Raw genomic sequence first — 9,726 nt, 5'->3', positions numbered from 1 at the left:
TGGAAACCTGAGAATCATCACTGAAGAGCAGCTTATGCAGGTTAGCCAACAGAATAATGAGTGAAAACTCCAAAGAGATGTTTGCACAGATCTGAGACAAATGTTAATTATGTAGAATATAAAAAAGATGGGCTGAATCTTCTGTAACATCTAATAAATAAAGAGCAATGAAAGGCATCATTTAAGTGATGGACAAGTCTGGGTATTTTGAAAAACTGATTTAAATAGTCAGTGAGTTAATAAGGCTTTGGGATATTTCCATAGGCAGTTTTACATGGGGTGATATAAAGAAGTGAAGAATGCACACCTGCCCTCTGAGATATATCTAAAAGATTTTACTAACCTTCCTTCAGGCCCAACAAAGTTGTTTCTATAGCTTTCGAATATTATACATCCTTTTGTGTGTTGTACAGTTCTCAAAGTTAAGTAACTATGACTTACTGGCTACCTACATTTCTCATTAGTATCTCTGACCGTTTTGACTACTTTTCTGAGCAACCTGATATCCTTTCCCTAATGTCAACAGAATCTTATTCAATTTGTTTATCCACACTGGGCTACCAGCTGACATTCTAGAACACTACTCATTGGTTAAATCAAACTCTGCAAAGAGTATTTCTTCCTCAGCAACACGTCAATCCCTAACATCCCTAAGGTTGTATCAGAGTGAATCCTGCTTCATCAGTTCACCTCTAACAGTGAGTAGTAACAGGGTAGACTTAGCCTCTTTCAAGTCTTACCCTCTCTTCAGCACACAAACACATTTAATTTTTTCTCCTCAGTTTCCTGGGGTTTTTTTCCCCCTTCTCCTTTTATTTTAGACTTCAGTGCAAGAATAAGGAGAAACAAGATGTCCTTTCTCTCTACTGTCACTTTCTCCTATATTCATCATGAAGATATATACAAGTCTTGCCGATGCTGAGATCCTGTATGAATCCACCCCATAACCAACTCTTCTCTTGCATCTGTGACAAACAACTCATGATTTTCTCTTAAAGCTGTGCAAGACAGACTGAACTATTAATAGCAAAGAAGTGGTGTTCAGAATGTTTGTGTGGACTGCCTGATACACTTTCAACTTTTCTTAACATTCAGTGCCTGGAATTTGTGTTTTCTAGGCGGTTGTTTGGGGCATTGTGAGGTGTCAAGTGGTTTGTGACACTGGCTCATTTTCATCTTTGCTTGCACTTCAACTATATTTTCTATTTATGAACTTCTGCATTTGTCTATGTTAAACAGTAAAAATGCTGCCACAACACACTTCACAATATGAATTTGTCATGGTTTTTCGTGGCATCTTTGTGATGCCAATGTCAAAATAGCTCTACAGATGTTAAAACCATTCTTTGCAGGTTATCAGTCTAGTCTGTTCTCAGTCCTCAATAGTTGAGGTTCTGTGGACTGCAACTTGAGTGAGATACTACTAGGCGGTTGGTAAAACTCTAACTGAATCTTCAATTTAGAGGCAAATTGTTGTTGTTTATTCGCCAAGTCTTGTCCCACTCTTTTGTGACCCCATGGACTATAACGCATTAGGCTTCTCTATCTGTGGGATTTCCCAGGCAAGAATTCTGGAGTGGGTTGCCATTTCTTCTCCAGGTGATCTTTTCCACCCAGGGATTGAACCCACATCTCCTGTATTGCAAAGCAGCATGCCCCAAAGGCTTCTCTGAAAGTTGAGATAAAACATCAATTGAAACAAAAATAGTGAATTAATATTATTTTGATTCTCATCTTTGGAAAGGCTAGGTTGTTAAAATGCAGATTTCCAAGTTACACTCCCCAGAAATTCTGATTCTGCCAGTCTGAAATAGGGCCTACAATAGGAAAGCTTGTCCAGACTCCCAGGTGATTCTAATACAGGTGATTTTTTTCTCTTCCTTAGCAAACTAAGCCCAACTTTTATCTCCCTTTAATGATAAGGTGGTCTTTCCCAGGGGGTTCAGTGTAAAGAATCTGCATGCAATGCAGGAGATGCGGGTTCAATCCCTTGAAGAAGAAAACGGCTACACACTCCAGTATCCTTGCCTGAAAAACCTCATAGACAGAGAAGCCTGGCAGGCTATAGCCCATTGGGTCACAAAAGAATCAGATACCACTTAGTGACTAAACAACAACAGCAGTGATCAAATGAGTTAGATTGTCTGAAAGGATTAAATGTTGTTTTGTATTAAATATAGCTTTGTTGATTAAGCTATATTTGCAAAATTCTTAACAAATTCATTTTCTAGTGTGCACAGAAATTTTTTAAAAGTACATAACTAAAATATATGCTGGCTCTAAATATAATATTATTAGAACTTCTTGGATTCCCTCATCTATTTAACAATTAGAAATAGATTTCTCTCTAATAAAGGGCCCCTGGACAAGGGCCCCGTCCTTTCCTCACTCAGACCCATCAGCAAATCTTACTTCCTGACAAAAAAGAATATTAATAGTAAAGTCTTAGATATATATTTAAAAATAGAATAGATTTCTCTGCCAGAGCTAATGAAGAAATGTTTGGCAGGCATGATTTTTGAAGATGTATCTTTAGACTGCTTTCAATTTTTGCTTTCATTTTCTTTTTTAGACTTATTTCAGAATTCTGATTTTAAAAAACACAAAACTTCTATTGGAAAATATAATAATTACCAAATAGGATCTTACAACTATATGAAAGAATATTTCCGATGTAAATCCAATTGGTATTTCTCCCACAGAACATATACCACAATTCATCTGATAGAGCATATTAGATCCAAGAACCTCAAAAGCTTCTTTCAGACATAGCAGATTCTTCATGTTCCAGAAGAAGAAGAGAAGTTAAAAGTACATTCATTAAAGAAATGTCTACTTCTAAAACAATGAAAAGCATGTAATGTGTAAACATATAAGATCATAGGAAACTGTATGGTAAAATGTTTAAGAGCATGGACTCTGTTGCCAAATTGTCTGGCATCAACTGAAAGGTTGTTGCTGAGCCATGAAAGACACTGGGATTCTTGGCCTCCAGAGGAGAAGAATTCAATCCGGGCCAGCGACAAAGTTTGATTGCTCGGAGCTTTTGTGTAATAATGTTTTATTAAAGTATAAAAGAGATAGAGAAAGCTTCTAACACAGCCATCAGAAGGGGGCAGAAAGAGTGCCCCCTGCTAGTCTTTAGCAGGATGTTATATAGCTACTAGCAGTCAGCTAATTAAAAAAAGGATATGTCTCAAAACTCATGAATGGCACCAGGCCCCTCACCCACAACATGCATTTTGAGATAACATTGGCACAGTGTGAGTTGTCCTGGACCATAAAAAGACTGACATGAATCTTGAAGAAAGGCAAGTATCCAAGCAAATACAGTCTCATTAACATAGCTTAAGAGAACATTTACTTGAGTAAAACATACTGGTTTGTCAAAGTCAGTTCTGAGTCTTAGGCAAGAACTGACTTGAAGACAGAGTCTAGGATAAATACATAGTTCATTAACATAGCTTAAGATAAACACTTCCATAAGAAAAATGCATTGGTTAGCTCAAGGTTTGAGAAAAGTTAAGTTCTGGTGGAAGCAGGTGTCCTCCTTATGTCAACACAGAATTTCAAAAGAAATCTCTTTTTAAAAGAAACCCCTTTTAAAATTTCTATAGAGACGGGGAAATATCTAACACTTGCAGTTTGTTTCCTCCTGCTGCTTAAGAGAGAGATAAAAAATGTCTGACACTTGCAGCCTCTTTCTTCCATTTCAATACCCTGGCCTTTCTGCCTGTCCTCCTCTCAAAATCTTGCAGCTTTGGTAACTGGGCCACCTTGAGCAGTTTGCTGATTTACTCACCTGTATGTTTGAAATCATGAAAATATTGCCTTCAAGGCAAGCACTTTAACTTAATATCTTCCTTTCCTCATCTTTAACACAGTGGTAATAACAATATCTCTAGCAAAAAAGGGTTCCTGTGAAGATTAAATGACATACTATATGTAAGCTGGTTTCTCTGGTAAACAAGTTGATCCATATTGAAAATTCAGGAAGTCTTAGTCGTTATTGTAAATGCTAAGAACTTGAATTGTATTTTATCTGTTTTTACTTGTAGGTGATAATTATGGGTGATGAAGACAAATATTTATTGAAATTTAAAGGGTATAATTTTGAACGTTCTTTGGTTGATATTGACTTTCTAGAAAATCTAGATAACTTTGAAATTAGAGATGATGATGTCTTCATCATTACATACCCCAAATCTGGTAAGTCTGAGGAGTGGCCACCTGTTTCATTCTTTACTTTGGTTTGGTAATACATGTGGACAGATGTACTCTTATCCAGACTTTGACAGTAGCCCAGCCAACAATTAGGTAACTATTCAGGATCAGAAGAAGAGTTAAACAAATTCTCATGAGTCTATCTTACAAGGTCATTTGAAATGCTTATATTGTCATCTCTGTTAGCACCTATGAAGAAACCAAATAGGAAGCCAAGAGGAGGTACTTATTAAATGCTGCCCTTGGTCTGAGAATGAAGAAAAGACATTAAAAAAAAAAAAAAAGCAGGATTTTTGTTAGGAGCATATCTCAGCCAGAACTAATTCATGATTTCAAAGTTCTCTAATTGCTTTGTATTTCCATATAATAAGAAACCCCAGCAGCTCAGACAGTAAAGAATCTGCTTGCAATGCAGGATACCTGGGTTCAGTCCCTGGGTTGGGAAGATTCCTTGGAGAAGGAAACGGCAACCTACTCCAGTATTCTTGCTTGGAGAATTCCATCAACAGAGGAGCCAGGCAGGCTACAGTTCAGAGGGTCACAAAGAGTTGGACACAGTTGAGCAACTAACACTTTCCAAATAATAAGAAAATAAATTTCTCTAGGACAAATTGTCCTCAACATGAAATTTTTACAACTTGTTTTTTTTTTAAAATTGGGCTTCCCTAATGGCTTAGATGGTAATGAATCTGCCTGCAGTGTAGGAGACCCGGGTTTGATTCCTGGGGTGGCAAGATCCTCTGGAGAAAGGAGCAACTACCCACTCCAGTATTCTTGCCTGGAGAATTCCATAGACAGAGGAGCCTAGAGGGCTACAGTCCATGGGGTCCTAAAGAGTCAGACACAATTTTTCATATCAGACAATTTTTTATATTACACTGTTTAGAACATAAGATGACTGGGGCCACTGAAGCAATGTTGTATGAAGTGAATAATGTTCTCAAAGACATACTGGAATCTAAGTCAATGGAAATAAAAACATTCCTGATTTTTACGAAAATACTCCAACTCTTCCCTTTACCATCTACTTTGAAATTCATGACCTTGTTTACTTCCCTGAAATAGTAATACATCCCTTTACCCCTGGATTCTCCCACTCTGCACAACTTATTAACACCTCTGATTTGGTGATTATTTTTCCCCCCTTAGTTGTCAGTGGCATCTCAATGTGCCTAGTTTTAGTTCTAACACTGAAGTCCATATCTAGTTTTTCCTTTATCCTTAATTTTGCCCAAGTATTTTATCAAGAAATAATAAGTAAGAAAAAAAAAGTGAAAGAGGTCTTGAGCTCTTAATTTGTCTATTCTTTTAAACGACAAAGCTTCTATATGCAAGACAGCAAAAGAGACACAGATAAAAAGAACAGACTCTGTGGGAGAAGGCAAGTGTGGGACGATTTGAGAAAATAGCATTGAAACATGTATATTATCATATGTGATATAGATTACCAGTCCAAGTTCAATGCATGAAACAGCACACTCAAATTGGTTGCACTGGGACAACCCTGAGGGATGGGATGGGGAGGGAGGTGGGAGAGGGGGCTCAGGATGGGGGACATGTGTACACCCATGGCTGACTCATGCCAATGTATGGCAAAACCCACTATAATACTGTAAAGTAATTAGCCTCCAATTAAAATAAATATATTAATTTTTTTAAAAAAGAAAGGAGACTAAGGAAAGGGAAACAGAGAAAATTTTGGAAACAGACTTTACTTGAAGTAGAGGAAACAGAAAGAGCTGAAGCATGGATCTGATTCACTACTATTATGGAATCAGAAACCCCACAGGTCTTCAGAGTGAAAAAGGAAGTAGAAGCCCTTGGTATCATCTCTAATAATTTTAATGTAAAACACAAACCAACAGAAAACTTGGATGAATTCACTGATGTCTTTAGGGTGGTTAAAAGAAAGAAACTGCTTCAAATAATTTTGAGATGGATGGCGTTATTATTGACATTTATTGTTAAAAATTAATTCAAGGTTGAAAACAAAATATGTATTTTTACAGGTACCATCTGGACTCAGCAGATAGTAAGCTTGATTTACTATGAGGGACATCGTAACAGAACTGAACTTGTGGAAACAGTTGACAGAAGCCCCTTCCTGGAATACAATCTGCGCAAAATAGACTATGAGAAGAGACCATCCCCTCGCCTCTTTGCTTCCCACATCCCATACTATTTAGCACCAAAAGGTCTCAAGAACAAAAAAGCTAAAGTATGTCACACAAATAGCTCATGAACCTTTTGAACAAACAAAAATAGTTTCTTTAGATAATGTCCTCCCAAACCCACTCATTCACATTCCTTCTAACATGATTATTATAATCTTTCTGATTGTTCTTAGTCTCTCAGTCCTGTCCGACTCTTCACAACCCCATGGACTGTAGCCCATCAGGCTCTTCTGTCCATGGGGATTCTCCAGGCAAGAATACTGGAGTGAGTGGGTTGCCATGCTCTCCTCCAGGGGATCTTCTCAACCCAGAGATTGAACTCGGGTCTCCCATGTTGCAGGTGGATTCTTTAGAGTCTAAACCAACAGGGAAGCCCATGAATGCTGGAGAATCCTATCCCTTCTCCAGGGGACCTTTCTGACCCAGGAATCAAACCAGGGTCTCCTGCACTGCAGGTGGATTCTTTACCACCTGAGCTACGAGGGAAGCCTGGTACCTGCTATACCCCACCAACTAAAAATATTACCTTACACATTAAACCTGTATATGAAATTGTAACTATATACATGGATTGGGATCTCAAAAACATTGTTTTCCATGTAATTATAAAACATATAGCAAAAATTATTTTCCATCACATAAAATTCTATTTTCTTTAACAATTTAAAAGTGAAAGTGAAGTAGCTCAGACATGTCTGACTCTTTGCGACCCCATGGACTATAGCCTACCAGGTTTCTCAGTCCATGGGATTTTTCAGGCAAGAGTACCAGAGTGGGTCCATTCCCTTCTCCAGGGGATCTTCCTGACCCAGGGATTGAACCCAGGTCTCCTGCATTGTAGGCAGACGCTTTACCCTCTGAGCCACCAAGGAAGCCTTTAACAATTTAGTAGGATTTTATTCTATGACTATATATACAATATATATGATTGTGAATTGATGAACAGGTTAAGTTTTAGAAAATGTCTGTACCATATTGCAACAAGCAGTCTTATAGATCTTCACACTTATTTTGTTCTGGTGAAGTGTTTCCCTAAAAGTGAAAATTTCAGCTTTAGATGTCCAAATTTTTAAATGTTGGTAGGTATTATCTACTTGCTTTATAAAATCTATCACTGACACTTCATCAAATAGCATATAAGAATGTGTTTTTCCTTACGCACTCACCAAAGAATGAAATTATAAATCTTTGCTAATGCGTTAGGTAAGAACTATCTTATTCATGAGTAAGTGTAGTCCTTTTAGTTTTAATAAACTTGAGCCCCTTTCTGTGTATTTCCAGGCCTTGAAATATCCTTCATATCCTTTGCCTATCTTTCTTAAAATTTGCCTTTATTTATTGTTTGCTGGAAGCATTTATATGGGGTAAAAATTGTTCTACTTAACAGTTTACCTTTAAAACTTGTTGAATGCATTTAATTTCACGTAACCAACTTAACAATCTTTCCTTCATAGTATCTTGCTATCGAATTTTGTTAATAAACACTTCTCAGCCAGAAAGATTGTGCAAATACTTTCCAGTTTTCCTCTCTGCTTTTATTTTTTACATTTAATTATAAATTATATCAGATATCACAGGTGATTTGAAATATGACTATTGCATAATAATTGCCAGTGGGATTGGCCAATTGATCCAATATGATTTCAGCATTTAGTCTTTCCCTACTGTTTGCAAGTCTACATTTTGATATACTGTTTCCATTATTTCCTTCCTCTGATTATTCATTCTTCATTCCCAAAATTAATAGATATATTTAATATGTGCCCATTCTTCACTGTTTTGAATGTTATAACTGATAAGGAAAATCCGAGGAAGTTTATTCTTTAATATGTTAATTTCCCAATAATATTAAATGATGATTAGCATTAATAAAATAAGATTAAGTCTGAGAAAATCAGTATCATAGCTCTTTTCCAACATTTCATCCAGCAATATTCTATTGCTCTTTTTTTTTTATCAGATATACATTCATGTCTGGGCTTCCCAGGTGGCTCAGTGGTAGAGAATCTGCCTCTGAAGCAGCAGATGAGGATTATAAACCTGGGCTGGGAAGAGCCCCTGGAGAAGGAAATGACAAACCTCTCCAGTATACTTGTCTGTAGAATCCCCATGGACAGAGAAGCCTGGCGGGCTGCAGTCCCTCAGGTCACAAAAGTGGCGGACATGACTCAGCAACTAAACAAAAAGAACATTTGTGTACACCACGAGCATTGTGATGCCCTTTGTATGCTTCCTACGTTTTTTTTTTTTCCTGGATTGCCAGTTTTTGGCTTAAATTTTACACACGTAATTAATTGGTTTTCATTATTGCCTTCTCTATTTAGCTATTATTGTTATAAAGTAAATGATACTGATCTTGCTACACTATTATATTTGGCTCCACAAATCTCTTCATTTGTTTTATTAATTTTCCCTATGTTCTCTGAAATACATTTTATTTTAAAATAATAATATATTCTATATTTCTGTGCTTTTCAATATTTGCACTTCCTTCTTTTCTGTTTTAGGACTTAAAAATCTGTAGAAAAGAAATAGAATATTGAGGTGATGAGAAATATTATGTCCTTGACTGACATTTTTTAGTATATTTTTCTTGATTTTGTTTTATGTTGCAATGATTTTGAGGTACACAGTGCTGAGAAATACTTTTTTGCCCTTTCTCACTTTTCTTGAAATTTGAATTTTGTTCTTCAGAAAAGTTCTAATCACTTAAAAGTCCTTTTTTGGCACCCTATAGGTACAATGTTCCCTCTTTCTCACCTTCAAAGCAAAAAGAAGTTGATTAGATATTTACTAAGGCTTTACTTCTGAGATAAATCTTACATTTTTATATTATTGTATTTTATTAACATTCTGCTGGAAAAGTTTTATTTTTTTTTTCAGGAAATTTTATCTGTAATTATTTTTGAAATAGACAATTTTCTATGATATTGAAAGATATTTGATTTTAATATTGTAAGTCACTTTTGTAAGACAAATTTTGAAGCTTTTAAAATTTGGTTAGTTTTTCAAGTATTTTAAAATTGCAAATAAGAAGACTATTTTGAAGATATAATTAAATTCCACTACAATATGTCTCATACTGATAGCTCTATAGTTCTAAAACATTTTCCCTTTTTCAGTTTATTTTATTTAGCTACCTTTCCCTAAATCATTAGTATAATTTAATTTTCAAAGTAAATTATCACCCTTTCATCTATATTTCAAAACTTGAAAAAAACTGCAACATTTACTTTCATGAACTAATGAATATTTATCTAATTCTATGATTACATCTTATTCATTACTAACTGAAAATTTTTTCTTTGTACATTCTTTGTTCTTTGTA

At 35.8% G+C, this 9,726-nt stretch overlaps 1 protein-coding gene across 1 annotated transcript in view; it reads left to right on the top strand.

Annotated features, from left to right (window-relative positions):
* The first annotated feature begins 643 nt into the window (after positions 1–643).
* The window catches only part of LOC101104832 (amine sulfotransferase-like), a 32,505-nt gene continuing 23,422 nt past the window's right edge, over positions 644–9,726 (top strand). Inside the window, exons 1-3 of the mRNA XM_012182532.5 lie at positions 644–698; positions 4,059–4,209; positions 6,234–6,442. Coding sequence (XP_012037922.1) covers positions 4,068–4,209; positions 6,234–6,442 — 351 coding nt within the window. The 5' untranslated portion in view covers positions 644–698; positions 4,059–4,067. The remainder of the gene's footprint in view (positions 699–4,058; positions 4,210–6,233; positions 6,443–9,726) is intronic.

The sequence above is a fragment of the Ovis aries genome, chromosome 8, assembly GCF_016772045.2.
Source record: "Ovis aries strain OAR_USU_Benz2616 breed Rambouillet chromosome 8, ARS-UI_Ramb_v3.0, whole genome shotgun sequence".
Taxonomy (NCBI): Eukaryota; Metazoa; Chordata; class Mammalia; order Artiodactyla; family Bovidae; genus Ovis; species Ovis aries.
The sequence above is the reverse complement of the archived record's forward strand: the minus strand, read 5'-3'. Positions and strand labels throughout refer to the sequence as shown.